This window comes from Cordyceps militaris (genome assembly GCF_000225605.1).
Source record: "Cordyceps militaris CM01 unplaced genomic scaffold CCM_S00001, whole genome shotgun sequence".
NCBI lineage: Eukaryota > Fungi > Ascomycota > Sordariomycetes > Hypocreales > Cordycipitaceae > Cordyceps > Cordyceps militaris.
In genome coordinates, this window is record NW_006271969.1 from 2525923 (window position 1) to 2542609 (window position 16687).

General features: G+C 56.5%; 6 protein-coding genes across 6 annotated transcripts; 2 read left to right on the forward strand and 4 right to left on the reverse strand.

The window, feature by feature from the left end:
• Positions 1–279: 279 nt before the first annotated feature.
• Positions 280–2533, reverse strand: CCM_00790 (uncharacterized protein; the record flags this gene model as incomplete). The annotated part of the gene is made up of 4 exons (XM_006665949.1): positions 280–1336; positions 1447–2202; positions 2253–2359; positions 2420–2533. The coding sequence occupies 4 exons, from the start codon at positions 2531–2533 to the stop codon at positions 280–282; spliced, it is 2034 nt and encodes a 677-aa protein (XP_006666012.1).
• A 1313-nt stretch (positions 2534–3846) lies between these two features.
• Positions 3847–6536, forward strand: CCM_00791 (glycosyl hydrolase, putative; the record flags this gene model as incomplete). The annotated part of the gene is made up of 6 exons (XM_006665950.1): positions 3847–3961; positions 4016–4313; positions 4372–4755; positions 4806–4935; positions 4988–5151; positions 5201–6536. 6 exons carry the CDS (start codon positions 3847–3849, stop codon positions 6534–6536), a joined length of 2427 nt encoding a protein of 808 aa, XP_006666013.1.
• A 2328-nt stretch (positions 6537–8864) lies between these two features.
• CCM_00792 (ferric-chelate reductase) lies at positions 8865–11263 on the forward strand (the record flags this gene model as incomplete). Its single annotated transcript, XM_006665951.1, has 4 exons — positions 8865–9337; positions 9388–9699; positions 9759–10175; positions 10231–11263. 4 exons carry the CDS (start codon positions 8865–8867, stop codon positions 11261–11263), a joined length of 2235 nt encoding a protein of 744 aa, XP_006666014.1.
• Positions 11264–11589: 326 nt separating this feature from the next.
• Positions 11590–12504, reverse strand: CCM_00793 (uncharacterized protein; the record flags this gene model as incomplete). Its single annotated transcript, XM_006665952.1, has 3 exons — positions 11590–12030; positions 12109–12191; positions 12324–12504. The coding sequence occupies 3 exons, from the start codon at positions 12502–12504 to the stop codon at positions 11590–11592; spliced, it is 705 nt and encodes a 234-aa protein (XP_006666015.1).
• A 1648-nt stretch (positions 12505–14152) lies between these two features.
• On the reverse strand, positions 14153–14603 carry CCM_00794 (uncharacterized protein; the record flags this gene model as incomplete). Its single annotated transcript, XM_006665953.1, has 2 exons — positions 14153–14332; positions 14574–14603. 2 exons carry the CDS (start codon positions 14601–14603, stop codon positions 14153–14155), a joined length of 210 nt encoding a protein of 69 aa, XP_006666016.1.
• A 732-nt stretch (positions 14604–15335) lies between these two features.
• Positions 15336–16385, reverse strand: CCM_00795 (uncharacterized protein; the record flags this gene model as incomplete). The annotated part of the gene is made up of 4 exons (XM_006665954.1): positions 15336–15437; positions 15520–15642; positions 16198–16287; positions 16329–16385. The coding sequence occupies 4 exons, from the start codon at positions 16383–16385 to the stop codon at positions 15336–15338; spliced, it is 372 nt and encodes a 123-aa protein (XP_006666017.1).
• Between the last annotated feature and the right edge of the window lie 302 nt (positions 16386–16687).

Genomic DNA, 16687 nt, shown 5'->3' on the forward strand with positions numbered 1-16687 from the left:
AACACGGCGCAGAATGATGTTTTGACTCGTTTCGAGAGCGTTTCTTTTTGCGTGGTTCTTTATTGGAAAATGGTACATGAACTTGGGACTCTTTTGGGACTCTTTTTGGGGGGGCGGTTGCGTTGCTTTCACGGTGGTGGCGTAATAATTTTTTCTCATATATCAATGTCTTTTTTTCTCTTTCAGCTAGTACACGATACAATTATGCGTTTCTCTCTACGGCCTATAGTATATTGTGTATGAATGGTGACATGTTGGTAATAATTGACCGAGTGCTGTTTAGTGCAGATCCTGCATCGGCTCGATCCAGTCGAACAGCTCTTCGGCCCACGCATCTAACATGGCGTCACCATCACCACTGGCTTCGCCCTCTGCAAACGACTGCGGCGCGACGCTCACCGACTGCGCACCGCTCCCGTCCCAGAGCGGAAAGTAGCGATCCAGCGAGCCGTCCAGCATCGGGCACGTGGACCGGGGCAGTACGACCTTATCCCACCCTTCCCCGGCGTCCACCATCTCCTGCTGCCGGCGCATCAGCAACGCCAGCCGCTGTTCGTACTTTTCCTTGACGACCGCCAAGACGACCTTGCTTGCCGAGACGACGTCGACACGCTGCTGCTGCTGTTTCGCCGCCCCTGTCCGAACCACTCCATCGGCCGCGCCGCCGGTCATGGCATCGAGAAACGCCACGAAGCCGAGCCGGTCGCGCGCCCAGGCACCATCATCATACGCGGGACACTCGGCGAGCGGAAACGACAGGCGCATGGCGACGACGACGCCGAGCACAAGCCGGCCCCAGTCGCCGGTGGAAAAGTGCGCGAGGCTGCTGCTGCTGGGGGGACCGAGCATCGTCGTGCGCAGCAGCGCAAGGAACTCCGCGACAACGTCGACGCATCGTCGGAGCCGGGCGGGTGTCGGGAGAAAGGGGTCAGAGGAGGAGGTGGGCGGACTTGGTTTGGAGGTGGGCATGCGGAGGATGGAGCCGCCGAGGAGGAAGAACTCCGTAAAGAGCGTTTGTAGCCGGATAGGCACTGCTTGTGTGTCAGCATTTGCGGGAAACAAGCGACGAACCGGGAGAGGAGGCATAGTACAGGTGTTGGACACGGCAGGCGGGAGGCTGGCCTGCTGGTCCTGAAACTGCGCCTCCAGGCCGCGAAAGACGAGACTGCTGTTGGACGACGCCGCGCCGTCACGGACCGCGGCCCACGCTTCCCGGACGGTGCGGCCTAGACGCGCGAGCGAGGCGAGCACGGCGTCCCCGGGGCACGCGGCGTGCTCTACGAGGAGCTGGCAGCAACGCTCTGTCCACGCCGTGAACGGGACGGAACTGCCCCGGCTGCGGTGGGCTTGCCAAGTGATTGCGAATCTGGTGTGTGCAGCCCCGTGATGGTTAGTTGGGGGTTGGCTCTTTGGTAACAACGGAAGCGGAGGGGGGGGTGGGTTTACGAGGAGGAGAGATAGTACTGGGCAACGTAGGCCCGGATCGCGTCGAGCCGTTCTGGCGTCATGGGCTCGTCAACGCGGTGGGCTTGGACGTCGAGCTGCAGATCGTGCACGAGGTCGGCGGCCATGCGCGTGTACTGAAAGACGTGCCTGACGCGCGGGCGCAGATGAAAGGGGTACCACAGGCAGTAGACCAGCAGGCCCTGCAGGAGCTCGACGCTGCGCTCGCCGCCGGCGACAAGCTTGAGCGCAAACACCTTGCGGAACTCGTCGTCGTAGAGCGCGTGGCCGCGCAGCGAGCGCGCGCCGGCGGCCGCCGCCGCGAGAATGGCGAGCAGCACAAACGGCCGCGTCCGCGCGAGCGTCTGCACCGACAGGTGCGCGGGCACCAGGACGCACGGGCACCAGCCGAGCATGCCGTCGCGAAACGTGTCGAGGAGGGATGCGGCCGAGGCAATGTTGAAGCTGGGCCGGCATGACGGGTCGAACGGCGGCGGCGAGGACGAGGAGTGCGGGCTGGAGGCGGCCTCGGAGGAGATGCTGCTACTCCCCGGCCAGGGAAAGGGAGAGGCAGAGGAGGAGGAGAAGGAGGTGGTGGTGATGGGGTCGGTAGGGGAAAAGAGGTTGTCCAGGTACGCGGCGTGGGAGTCCCGCAGCGTCGAGGTGGAGGCGCCGACGTCGCTGGGCCGCGCGAGGGGAATGTCAATGGTGAATGTGCCGGTGGGCTTTGGTGGCGGCGGCAGTTGATCACCGGGGGGGCTGTCATTGATCATCAGCTACGTGTCGTGTAAATGAGTTTAGGTCCTTACGTACAGTTTGGACCTATTGGGACGCCGTCGCCGAGGGCCCGTCCGGGAGACGCATTCCTTCTTGGAGACGAGACACCTGTTGAAGGGGGCGAACCCAAGTTAGTAGACTATGATGCGGGGGCAAAGAAAAAAACATGGAATCAGAGGGGGGGGTACTTTTGACACACGCCTGCCTCGTCGCTCGGCAGACAGCGAGTCTTGGCGACGCGACAGGCTTCGCAGGCCGTCGAGGTGCGCTTCCGGCCGGTGGCGGCGTCCTCGGCCGATATGGGGCAAGACATGGGACGAGAGCGGGCGGGCAGGCGGGCGGGCGATGCCGGCAAGTTTCATTTAGAATGAACAAGTTGGAGTCAGGATGAGGTGCCGCATCCCGAACGGTGAGGGCTTGCGGGACGGGGCGGGGACGAGTTCGCTGGGCAGGGGTTACCCCTAGTTCCGGAGGACTTCGGATGTTAACTAGCTTTAGTGTCGCCGGCGTTGGGCCGGAGGGCCGGAGGCGCGCCGGTCGTTGTGGGCTCTATGTGTTGTCCGATGACGAATGCCTCTATTGTCCTCTTTGTTTTCTTTGTTTTCTTTGTTTTCTTTGTTTTCCGTTTTCCTTTTGTGTTCGGCTGTAGATATGCAATGGACAAGTTCGAGTTGCTCAGCGGTAGCCGGCACATTTTAAGCACCGATTCCTCCAACTTATAACACTTGCCTGGACAGGAAATCCCGCCAGCTCAACTCGTACGGCTTGACCTGATTTATCTCACACAATGAGGCGCACTTATTGCCATCTTTTCAAACACTTTTCGAATCTGTCTTGTCGTCTCGCATGGGTTGCAGCTGTATCCGTCCCCGTCTTGTTCTTGTACAGGGTACTCACTACCGTCACCAAGTACCGAAGCTGCCATCCTCTAGCACCCATTTTAGCAGCCACTAGTCTGGGACGAAAGCCGAGCCCTTGTTTTTCTCTTTTCTTCTCTTTTCTCTTTTTGTCATTGTCTATTCTTCACCCTCTTCGCCTATTTGCTGGACTGAGCGGGGTCTTGCCGACCAGCCGTGGGCGCGCCGTGCGGGGGGGAACAATAACACCGGCGATGGATCGTGGAGCGCGTCCCACTGACCTATGACGGCAAGGTTTCTCAAAAGTACCTGCCAGCGAACGGAACTGCCGTGCCTGTCTCACGATGCAGAGGCGTCTGCAAGAAACGCCTGTATAGAACAGATGACCGGGCGAGACCTGAACCCGCAGAAACACAACCACCGACGGGCTTCATTACTGCACAAGTTGGTGACTTGCATGCGTTCCCCGCGCGGGGCATAACCTCAATAGATCGTCATTTCACCGATGATACGCCTGGGCGCGGGGAAGACAAGTCCACAAGCCGTCCGTCACTGCTCCGATGGTACGCCTAGGCTGCAGTACATGCCGTGCCCAACCAAGCTTGTGGTACCCTGGGTACGAGGAGACTAGAATCGCGTCCGCCTTGGTATAAATGAGGGGAGATGCCCTGCTCCTCTTTCTGGTCATCATTGCTAGAATCTCTGCAGCTGCACGCGGCCAACGGTATTCAGTTTCAGCTTTCAGCGCAATTCACACCTTTGAAAAGTCATGCTTTTACCTCTGCTGGCGAGTCTGGCCCTGCTCCATCCCGCCGTGGGCAGGCAGACCTACCTGAGATCAGAGGCCGATGCATACCAGCACTCACCAGACGTGCTTCCGTCGCGTACGTGTCTGTCCTTGCTCAATCCGGCCCCCTTTCCCTGACAAACTGTTACAGCACAAATCAGCGGGCAGAATGAATGGGCAGATGCTTTTGTCAAGGCCAAGGCCATGGTCGACCAGATGACACTGGAGGAAAAAGTAAACACGCGGAGCTCTCTCACACTATTGAACTGTACTGACACAGTCCAGGTCACCCTGACTGGCGGCGTGGATCTCAAGTCGGGCTGCTCGGGCACGATTGCTGGTATCCCCCGGCTCAAGTTCCCCGGCCTGTGCTTGAATGACGCCGGCAACGGCGTCCGCGCAACCGACAACGTCAGCGGTTTTGCCAGCGGCATCGGCGTCGGCGCGAGGTGAGCATCACGACCAGGCAGTGCCAAAGAAATGCCCGAGGCTAACACACGCGCAAAGCTGGAACAAGGATCTCGCGCGCAAGCGTGGCGCGGCCCTCGGAGGCGAGAACCGACGCAAGGGCGTCAACGTCATGCTGGGACCTGTCGTTGGTCCTGCCTGGACCGTTGTCAAAGGAGGCCGCAACTGGGAAGGCTCCTCGGCCGATCCGTACCTCTCCGGTGTTCTGTCGGCCGAGACTGTCCGAGGCGTGCAGAGCCAAAACGTGATGACGAGTGTCAAGGTATGTTGGCAGGCCCTTGCGGTCACTTGGGAGGATGGCGCGCTGACACTTCTGCAGCATTATATCGGCAATGAGCAAGAGCTCTACCGCGCGCCTGAGGGTGATATCGCGGCTGTCTCGTCCAACATCGATGACAAGACGATGCATGAGCTATATCTCTGGTATGAACTGCCAAGAGCTGCTCGATGAGTGCAACCAACTAACTGGGTAGGCCCTTTGTCGACTTGGTCAAGGCCGGAGCCGCCAACGTCATGTGCTCGTATAACCGACTCAACCAGACGTATGCCTGCGGAAACAGCAAGACGCTGAATGGACTTCTCAAGACGGAGCTTGGCTTTCAGGTATAGTCGCTTACAAAATAGGAAAAGAAATGGGACACTAACGCGTGTATAGGGATTTGTGGTTTCGGACTGGGGAGCGCAGCACTCATTCAGCGATGCTCCCAACGGACTTGACATGGGCATGCCCAACTCGGATCCCTTCTGGGGCGCAAACCTCGTCAACGCCGTCAAGAACGGAACCTTGGCCGAGTCGCGCGTAACGGACATGGCCATGAGGTACGTCTCGCTATCCTCATTGAGAATTGACAACTGACAAAAAGTACAGAATCATTGCATCTTGGTACCAGCTCAAGCAGGACGACCCCAGCTTCCCCGAGCCCGGCATCGGCATGCCTGGCAACCTCAGCGCGCCGCACCGCATTATCGAGGGCCGCGATCCCGCCGACCTGCCCGTCATCCTCCAGGGTGCCATTGAGAGCCACGTGCTCGTCAAGAACGACCACAACACGCTGCCCCTCAAAGCGCCCAAGCTTGTTTCCGTGTTTGGCTACTCGGCTAATACGCCACCAGCCTGGACGGCCGCGACCGACGCCGACGGCACGTGGCGCTACGGCCTCGCCCCCGTTCTCGGGCTGGACGCAGCCACGAGCCCCATCGGTGGCCGTGGCACCATGTTTGGCGGAGGCGGCTCCGGCGCCATTACGCCGCAGACGCACGTCTCGCCGCAAGATGCCCTCGTCGCGCGTGCCGCCAAGGACGGCTTCACGCTCCGGCAGGACCTCACTTCGGCAACGCCCACTACCACTGTGGACCCGGCTTCGGACGTCTGCCTCGTGTTTGGCAACGCGTGGGCGCGCGAGGGCAACGACCGGCCGCAGCTCGAGGACGCATACACAGATAGTCTGGTGCGCGCGGTGGCGGACCGGTGCGCGCGGACCGTTGTCGTGCTGCACAATGCCGGCCCGCGGCTCGTCGGCGGTTTTGCGGACGACCCCAACGTCACGGCCATCCTGTTTGCGCACCTCCCCGGGCAGCAGGCGGGCGATGCCGTCGTGGCCCTACTCTGGGGCGATGCCAACCCGTCGGGCAAGCTGCCGTACACGGTGGCGCGGAGCGCGGCCGACTACGGGCCGCTGCTTGACCCTCAGGCCCAAGGCGGCAAGTCGCCGCAGGCCTACTTTCCGCAGGGCGTCTACACCGACTACAAGTACTTTGAGCGGGCGCACGTCGCGCCGCAGTACGAGTTTGGTTTCGGCCTGAGCTACACCCGCTTCGACTACGCCGACATGGTGGTGCGGCGGGCCGCGGCGCCGGCCGCCGAGTACCCGAGCGGCGGGGTTGTGAGCGGCGGGCCGAGCGACCTCTGGGACGTGGTCGCGACGGTCAAGTGCACGCTCGTCAATGGCGGCAAGGTGGCTGGCGCCGAGGCGGTGCAGCTGTACGTGCGCTTCCCGGGCATGCAGGCCAAACAGCTGCGCGGCTTTGAGAAGCCGGTGCTGCGGCCGGGCGAGTCGACCGAGGTGTCGTTTGAGTTAACGAGGAGGGACCTGAGCGTCTGGAACACGGACGTACAGAAGTGGCAGCTGCAGAGAGGCAGCTATCAGGTATACATTGGACGGAGTAGTAGTAAGCTGCCTCTCATGGCGCACTTGACTGTTTAGTCGCCATTATACTCCCCCGCGGGATGAGAAAGGGACTGTCGGCTCAGGCTGTATAGTCATCAAATTCCAAGTAGATGGAGACTCGCGAGAAATTGAAGCTACACCGCCGAAAGGGCCTCTTTCGTTTCCAAAAGCATAGCGCTGCACGCTCTAAACATGTGTTGTGTGTCTGATGTATGTGTTCGTAACCTGGAAGGTAGTTTTGAGAAGAATATCGAGAGATGTATAGCAATTGGAGAAACGACTTGTTCCAATCGAAATACGAAGATGGTAAAATGTCGTGGCACAGGACTGAACCACCGTGTTCTGTCGCAGATGGGTAGTGAAAATAGGAAGTCAGGACAGCTTCAGAGTACAAAGACAGATTGCCTCGGCATTTGGCGATGAGCACAAACATAACGATGATACTAGGTAGGGTGACAGAACGAGAGTCGCGGGAGGAAGTTTGCGGGAAGAAGAAGTTGCTGTGTGTTGGATGCTGCGTTTGCACGACTCGCGCGTTTGCGCAGCCTGCCTGGGATCTTAAGAAAACATCAGCACACATTATTTCTCCCAGCGCAGGCGCCGTCTTGTTTTTCCACTGCAGCAATATAAGCACCAGGAGCAAGTGTCACCATTACGAGATGGCGAGTCGCCCGCTTGCACGAAGTCTAACCCGGCAAGCTTCCAGACGATACCGCCGCCCTGGAATCGGCGGGTGCTGAACCAGTGCGCAGACAACAGACCGCCAAACGCCTGCCAAGCGGCCACGACGGAATACAGGGTATCATTTCCCAGCGCCGGATAGCGTGTCCATCTATCCATGGGTTCTTGTTGTTAAGGTCGGCGTACTCGGTAGCGATAACGGCATCGCCAGCGACAACCAAGAGTTGCCAGGCGATTTCGACATTGAGGGCTCGTCCGTTGGACGGAACGCATTCGGCATAGAGGCTGCTTGTGCCATGGTCCCAGGCTGCCCCGCGAAGAGCCGAGTCGCGGACCGTTCTTGCACAAGGCAGCGCGATGAATCCGGTGACAGGGACTACGGAGCCATCCAGGTCCCTGGACGTGTATTGCATCCTGTGGGCGCCACGTTCAACGTGGCCGCATCGACAAAGCCGAGCTTTCGACAAAGACGAGCTTCAGGAGCCGACCAGGTGGCGCTTGCGAGGAACAATTGACCGCCGCCGCCAAAGAGCCAACATGGACCCGTTTGCCGAAGGCCACGAGATTGACGGCTTGCGAGACAGGGATCATAACAGTCGTATCAACTACCAACCATGGCCATCTACCGTTCAATTTCTGAGGACATTTTCTTTGTGTAACCCTGGAAATATTTACCGTCAAGCGCGCTACCCGGACCTTGACTCTGTGCGAGACGAAGCAGCAACACAGCGAACCGCATCGGCTCCAAACTCCGCTCCGGATTGACCTACCTGCCCGAGCCTAGTCGGCTCGTGATTTATTATCCGACGCCTGTACAACGTCGGCGTTCCCTGCTGGGCAGCATTAAGCATAGATTTTCTTAATCTGCCTCATTCAAGCATCTACTAGCGTGTCCGAGACCGCATGACCAGTCCCTGACAACGTGCGGCTGATGAACCATGAAAAACGTCGGACCACGGACCCTCACGGTATCCACGAGACGTTGCTCACGAACCGCGCTCGACCAGTCTCTGCGATTCCATACGACCCGCAGCGTAACTATGCCAAAAGTCGCCTCGTTCATTGGTGGACTGATGGCTCTCGTGTCCATTCCACGGCCACCGGGCCCCTCCCATTCTTCATGCGTTTCTGTACCTGTTGTATCCGTTTCTTGGGCTGGGCCTTCCGAGTGCAGCTAGTGCGGCAAGGGAGGAGGGAAAAAATATTATCAGTTGTGGGCCGTTGATGGCCTCTTTATCAATCTAGCGTGGCTGAAGGAGGATCTACAAGTGCCGCACGCTGGATATTGAGGGACCCGACGCCGAATTACATTCTCGCCTGTTTGCCAGCCCACACACACACCAACCAAATCAAGGTTAGAAGCTTGATTAAATCGGTTCTCAAGGTTAAAATTAACGCCGTTGCAGTTGTGTCCCGGACTCTCCATCTGGTGGAGATGGCAGACTTTTCCACAACAATGTAGGGCAGGGCAGGGCCGGCAGGGACGTCTGTTTCTTTATCAGCCATTGCCGACTGTCCCCATATGGTTGAGAGTTTTAAAAGCAAGTCGTTTGCCCATTCGTGATGGAGATCATCATGGTTGCTCACTTGGCACGTTAGTCCCGAGTCAAAGTCTCAGATCATCCGTTGCATGCAAGTCATTCCCCAAGTCTCAGATTCGCTGAGCTACTTTACATCGCCGAGATGCGTTTCCACATCCAGATCCTCTTACCTGCCGTCTTGGCGGTGCTGGTCCACGCCGCCAAGCCTCTGGGCGACCAGGTCTGCGTCGCCACCTGCTACTACGCCCTACTCAAGGCCAAGTATGCCGGCGCCAGCGACAAGGCCCAGACGGCCTGCACGAACCCTCTCCGCGTGCAGTCCACGTACTATTGCATCGCGGAGCGCTGCGCCGCCGAGAGCGACAAGGCGACCGACGATGGCATCGAGTGGTGGGCCGACGCCTGCAAGAATTCCTCCAAAGTCGTCAATGTGAAGAGCTACCGCACTGCCGTATCCAATGTTACAGACACCTACTTGAACAGCCTGCCCACGGTGGACCAAAAGTCCAAGCAATTCTTCAGCGGCCCTGCACTGCCATCGCAAGCCAATTGGGTGTACATGCACACGACCACTTTCCTCTATGCTGATGCTAGACGCTACAATGATGCCATTAGGTACGTTGACATGACCCTCTGACCGCCCCATCTCGCTTATCTTTCTTTAGGTGGTCTTTGTACGGGTTTTGGGGACTTGTTATCCTGGTTGGTGTCTGCAACCGACTCTGGACACTCGTCTCCAGCCGTCGCACGAGAGCGTCGATCGAGTCCCAGACTGGCGAACTCGGCGCTTGGAGAAAAATCACAAAATGGTTCAACCTCCATCTCCTCCAGGCTCCCACCGGATCGCATCACCACCACGAGCCCTGGGGCTGGTTCACGGTCCCCCTCCGCATCCACACCATTGTCATTGCCCTGTACATTCTTCTGAATATCTTAGTCGTCGCAACGCGGTACCGTGTCGCAGATGAAAATGACTAGTCAGTACAACATCCATCAGGCAGCCAAGCAGAAGACGATTAATACTGACACTACCCAGCTTCAAAAGCCGACAAACCCAGACCCTTCGTTGGATCGCCGACCGACTGGGCACGCTTATGGCGGCCAGCATGCCCTTCATCTTCCTCTTCGGCGCCCGATCGAGCCCTCTTCCCATCATGACTGGATGGAGCTACCGTACATTCAGCGCCTTTCACCGATGGGTGGCCATTGTCATGTTGGTCGAGTCCATCTGCCATGGCATCGTCTTTTCCGCCTACTACGTCGACGAAAAGGGCTGGCCCGATTATCGCCATCGGTTAAAGACAGATGTCATGTTCCGTTCAGGAATCTTCATGCTCACTGCCATGGGTATTTCGACCGCATTTGCGCATGCGAAGATTCGCCAAATGGCGTACGAGCTGTTCAAAATTGCGCACATTGCCATGGGAATCGTTTTCCTTGCAAACTATTGGGAGTATGTCTACCCTGTTTCTCCAACAAGGAAGGAAAATTGAACTAACCTCAGACAGTCACATCAAGGAAAAGTTTGGAGGCGACTACCGAGTCTGGACCTGGGTCTGTGTGGGCATCTGGGCAAGCGACTATTTCTTCCGCATTGTCCGCATCATCTGGCTCAACTTCAATGCCTTTATCGGCAAGGACCGTCACGCCATTGCAAGCTACAGCGAGGACACGGGTATGATCCGGCTGCAGGTCCATGCCTCGGGAACCCATTCCCACCAGAGCCCGGGCACCTACTATCACCTGCACTTTGGAGGCTGGCGCATTTGGGAAAATCACCCTTTCAGTTTAGCGGGTTCGTCAGCTGAGGAGGTGCGTGAAGCTGCACCTGTTGAGACTGCAGACGCCGAGAAGAAGAACGTGGTAGTCCGCACTCAGCCCCAAGGCAAGGAGCTCCTTGGCGGCCAGTCGTACAAGACGTTCCTGATTCGCCCACGCAACGGTTTTACCCGTCGCTTGCGCGACTCCATCATCAAGCAGGACCAGGCAGGACTCTCGCGGCTCCGCGTGGTGCTGGAAGGACCCTACGGCACCGGCGCCAATATGTCCAGTTTCAACGAGATGCTCTTCATCGCAGGCGGCAGCGGTATCACGGCCATCCTCCCCTACATCCGCCGCCTCTTTGAAGATGCGGCACAGGACGCGCCCTGCCCGCCCCGCGTACGTCTCGTGTGGGCTGTGCGCCGGGCTGGCTTCGCCCGGGACGTGCTGGCCAACGACCTGCGCCTGGTCGAGGCAGCCGCTAGTCTACAGGTGGACATTTACGTGACGTCGGGTAGCGGCGACGGGGACGGCAGCGCGGCGGAGAAGGGGGACTCGGACAACACGTCGACGGACATGGTCGACGGCAGGTTTGCGTACCGTAAGCCGGTTGTTGGGGATGTTGTTCGTGACTTTGTCGGCGGTATGGAGACGAACAGGGCGGCCGTGTTTGTCTGTGGTCCTGCACGGATGGCGGATGAGACGAGGGCGGCGGTGAGAAGGGAAGCTGACTCGAGTGCAAAGGATGTCGAACTGTTTGAAGAAATGTATGGCTGGTAAGAGTCAAGTCTATCTAGAATGCGAAGCTCTGTCACCCTGGGTCCTTGGGAACTGTGTGGCATCTCTGCGTGCATCATACGAATAGCGTGGTGTCACGGAACTCAATCACAACTAGGCACAAGCGCGGACTTTACTTTCGGTCAATTGCCTTGCTATCAAAAGCTGCTAGGAACGAGCGTGTCTGTAATCATGCCCAAAGCCAACTTCCTCCACCGGCCATCAGCTAAAGTTTTGCCAACGTCAGCACTTATTCCTGGTTTCGTTTTTCATCGCCGTCCCACAAACCTTTGGCATTGTGTGCAGCTAGCCGAGGCCAAGCGTGGCATTTATCTGTAGCAGTTGCCGTCAGTGCCGCAGAAGCGGGTGCCGGGGAGGCAGCAGGATCGCGGGCAGCACGAGGGCGAGTAGGATGGGCAGCACCAGCCGTAGCGGTAGCAGTACAGCGGGTAGCCCGGAGCGCAGCCGGCGGCGGCGCTGACGCCGGCCTTGGAGTGTCCGATGTTGGCGACGTTGGGGTCCTCGAGGTTCGAGATCTTGGCGTCACTGGGGAGGCTCTTGATGTCGACGGTGTCGAGCTCCTTCTTCATGGCCGTCACATCCCGGTCGCCGACCGTGTTGGCCGCAACGAGAAGTGGGAGAAGGCTGACGAGGGCAAACTTCATGGTGAGAGGTGTCAGGGGCTGGGTTGAAGTGTAGATTGTATGAAACTCTGGTTTGTGATGTTTGTTGTCTGAAATGGTCGCTTTGAGAGAGGGGATTGGCCTTGACTTTATAGGCGTCGCGTGTTGAGCAGTTCATCTGAACTTTGGCTGTTCAACAGATACGAGAATATTACAAAGCCATACCCAAAGTTTACGAGTGTTCAGCTCACTCTCAGCTCGCTGCGCCAAGATGCAGTAAGAGGCGGCAGAAGTGCCATTGTCAAGGTCTAGAGCGGTGTATTTGAAACATCAAGTTCGCATATCTGCTCTATATGGACATGATATTCCGCAGCGTAGGCGAATGAAGCGGAGGACGATCATATTATCAAACCTTTTCTGCACGTCGGATAACTACATACCTTTTCCTACCATGATCTTCCCGTGACAGTTGATCCTGCTGCCCAACAAATATGCGGCCGAGAAGCGCAGACTTTGACAATATGTGCCCACAGCTGGCGCGTGCGATACCGGCACCTTGTTTCCTCCTCGGCTCGCATCGTCGCCTGCTGACGGTTCGTCGGGGCTGAGGTCGCACAGCATGCCAATATCATCAGGCAACAACTTTATTCTCTTTCTGCGCCCTCAACCGTTTCTAGCACGACGCGGTTGGCATGATCGGCATAAGCCCCCTTCGTCCAATGATCGGGTCGCCTATCTCAGCCTTGCCACCCCGGTTGGGTGCCGAAAGGGAGGGCTTTTGCTGACCACACGTCGATAAGACAAGGACCGAAGCAGACGTATCGCGAGCTCGCGTGGCTATGAACGAGCTGCCAAGACAAGTCTGCCAGCACATGAGTCGATTCTGACCCCCGCGCTGTTGGGCGCGCCCAGGGCTGAGACATCTGGCGATGCAGGGAGGGACAACGGAGTGAATGTCTCTGCTGATGTGCAGAGGGCCCTATGGATGGGTCGTCGGCGGGAAACGATGAGTGTTTTCGGAGACCGGATGCCAAGTAGATCTGTTGAGAAAGCCGTGACGGTCCCAACTACTCTACGACATACATTGCGTGTATCAGAGCTTCTCAACTCAATCGTCATCCACCGGTTTACGGCACCGTTGCCCCACGACAAATTGCGGCAGTTCGGCCCATCGCCGGCCCCATTCTCCCGGTGGCTGTTATATTAACCTTTCATACATGATTTTACCGAATACAGATGGGCGTGAACGTTGGCCCGTGTGTCAGCCGGGCTGCAGATCCAAATTCAGCCTCGGAAAACACAACTGACGCCGCTTTCATGCAGCGGCTCGGGTGCGAGCTGTCATTGCAGACTGCCGTCACTACCAGACGAATGAGAGACGAGAATTCATCAAAATGTGCAAAAAGCCACCCGATGGGATATGTCCTCATCAGTAAGAATTTAGAGCGCGTCACTTTCAGCCCGAGAATTACTTGTCAACCGGGGTTGGCACCAAGTATGATCAGCCCAACCACCACTTCTTCGCCCTTGATGAAAGACAAGGAAGAGGTCACCAGAAAAGAATTCATTTTTCAGGCTACGTGGTACGTCATTGTACAAAATCGCGGAATAGCGAGAGTATTTGCAAAGAAAACTTGGGTACTATTTAATGTTAGATGAACGGGCGATAACTGCAAAGCGGATGGGGAACAGCTGCGGTCAGATGACATGGGACATCTTCCGGGGAAATAACGGTCGCGCTGTGGCCCGGCATAATAACATTATACATCTTCCGCTGCTCGATGGCCCGATCGTTGCCCGCCAGGGCTGTCTGAGGTGGTGTGTACTCGGGGCTGAACCCTCCGACATGCCGCCGCCCAAAAGGCGGAAAAAGGCGCCATGGAATTCCCGCGCAGTGCTTGCAGATCTTTTGCACAGTGCGATTTTCCCGCTCTTTTCATCAGCACAATTCCCGAGCGAGACAGGCCGGTAGAGGATCATCGGGCGCGCTGTGATTGACAGCAGCCTTGTCCTGTAATAGTCGTCGGACAATGAGAGCTGAGCATTCACCCCCTCCCCTCTTCTCCTTGACAATTGATCAACTTATTTGATCCGAGTTCGGCTTCATTTTTCGGGCCAAGCTTTACCACACCTCAATGCGCGAAATACAGGATGCCGGGACAATGTATACACCCAGGTCCGTCGCCCTGCCGGCGCAACAACGGGATTTCGCGGTTTAGACACGAAACAAGCTTTTTCCCCTAGTAGTGATTTAAGTGACATGTCATACTTAATCTTTCTCCGGAGCAGAATCTCCAGGAGACGGAAGACGGACGCTCTTGGCTGTCGCAGTACCGGGAGTCGCGACATCCGGCCTGGTCGGCCTCGCCTCAGCGTCAATGTCACCAACACGGTGGAAGGATCCCGACCATAAGGCAAAGGCTATCCATCTATAGGTCAAGTAGCCAGGCTAGTTATGCCACCTTTGGCGTCCGGGGTGCAGTTCCGGTGGGGCCGGGAAGAGAGGACGGCGTCTTGATGATTTAATCGGGGTATGGGAGATTACGGGTCCAATTGTTGTGGTTCGTTGGGCGAAATTTTGGGATTGTTTTGGGCTCCCAGGCCGGGACAAATGACTCAAGTTTTCCTCGAGGGCCCTGGGAAATCTTGGCTAGTCACACCACACCGTCTCTACCGGTACTCAATATTACGTCCTGTACGTCCTGTACGTCCTGTACCATGTTGTCTAAATTGTAACTCAAGCCAGTGATCCATGTATGAGCTGATGGCATTGTACCAACAGAACAAGGATCCCAGGTCTCATTAACCTTCAACGATGGCTCATCATGTGGAGCGTATCTAAACCCTGGCACTACTCATAGGGAACACTTGCGCAACCATTGTAGTAAGACTGCCGTCTCGGATTGGAACCCCTGCCGCGGACGAGCCAAGAATCATGCAGCAAGCTTTCTCGCACAAAAGTTGACTCACATGATCTTCTTTTGCCTCGTGCCACGCCTTATTATAGCCGTCACGACAAAACGCACAACGCCGAGGGCGAAGACGTTGCAGCCACCTTGGCGGGGGGGATCTGAGCGTCAACTAAGCAATTGGAATCTGCGCCTAGCTTTCCGTTCCTCGATACGCCTTGGGCACCTGCTCTTTTTGGATAATGTGACATGTACGGTATGTTGATCAATTTGGAAACACATCACCAATCTCGCTTGCCTTTCGATCGAGGCATGTGTACTACCATCCGATGAGAGTAAAACTCTCGGCAATAATTCGTACTTGCAGTATCAGCTTGGCTTCGGCTACTCGACATTACTATGCCGCAACAGAAGCGGCTCAATGTCTGCCGTTGCTGGCTGTCTTCTCTTTGCACGGCCAAAATTCTTTCGAGCGTCTTGTTTTGTTGTTCTATAGACACGAATTAGGCGAGTATAAGTTCAAAAAGTCAAGCAGAACGGTAGTTACGTAATTCGATCGGTTGGCGATAATACGTGAGGGTTGGAGTGGACTGGGGGACATCTGGGAGGCGTCGATCGCACCTTGGGGAAGCACTGCATGATTTCCTAGATCACGGTGGCTGCTTCAACGGCGGAGCGCAAACGGGACGATAGCGTAGCCTTCCCCGCACAGCAAACATGCGCCAACATCGTCGACGGCAGTTATCCCAGGTGCTGATACAGTCAGTATGCACTTGCGCGTGACTAGTCCGGCAATGCGAGGTGGGATGGACTTGTACTCAGTATCGTACTCACCAAGTAGCACGGCTTGCTACCTGGAGGTTTCAGTCGACAGGAACCAATATGTGAATGAATCCAACGTAGTCAATTCTGTAGCACGGAGTAGCCGTCCAGACCACTATAAGCGATTGAACTGATAGCACCTGTCAGTGCTTCTAGTGGCAGGCTAGGCAGAAAGACTAAAACCAACGGCGGCGCCGAGTTAGTTGGAAAGGCCTCGGCAATTTTCCACGCGAGTAATAAATCAGGCGCTATACGCAACCACCGTTTCTGGAAACAGGGTCCACGGGTAGTCTCTAGCCGGTGCTGGATCACGCATCTTGACTCAGTATAAACTCGACATGAAAAGTCCCTAGGTTCTATTAGTACGCCACTAGTCATGCTGCGTGAGTTGTCAAGTGTGAGAGAAAGACCCTCAAGCTCTACATAGCCGAGTAAGAGGCTCAACAAAGCAAGAGGGAAAAAAGCACAACTGTATCATATATGACAAGCAACTTGGGCGGGGACCAGGCGGGAAAAGAATCCGAGCGCGCGTGTTTTCATGATCCATCTTTTGCCGACTGGTAGTTCTGCCGAGAGAGCATACTCTCCTCTCCCCTCGATGCCCCCATATCTGCCCGAAGATAGCGTCCGTAGTTGCCGCTTTGACGTACTGGTGTGAATTTGCTTCTGCCTTCTGTAATAATATCATGTAGTGGACTTGAATAGATTAAATACGACGGGAATGGACCTTGGCTTTTTGGCGACTCGGTAATGAGCCGAAGCGCAGGTCATGGTGAGAAATGGTTCCTTTCAGGAACACGATGCGCAGCAGAGAATCGGAAACGGTCCGGCCGAGGCGAGAGAAAAGACAAGGGCAATTTTGTGAGAGAAGACGGAAAAGGCATTGATCGACAAGCCTTGATGCAACGGTTCTTGTCTTTTCGTCTGTACGAAGTATCCTAGTGTGCAGTGCAGGGTGCAGGGTCATGTCTGCAATGTCTGTGCATCCTTGGGCTGTTTTCTGCCTGTTTGTACAAAAAGGCTGAGAAATAACTAGTTAGTTAATTAGTTAACTAGTTGGACAATCGGGAAAA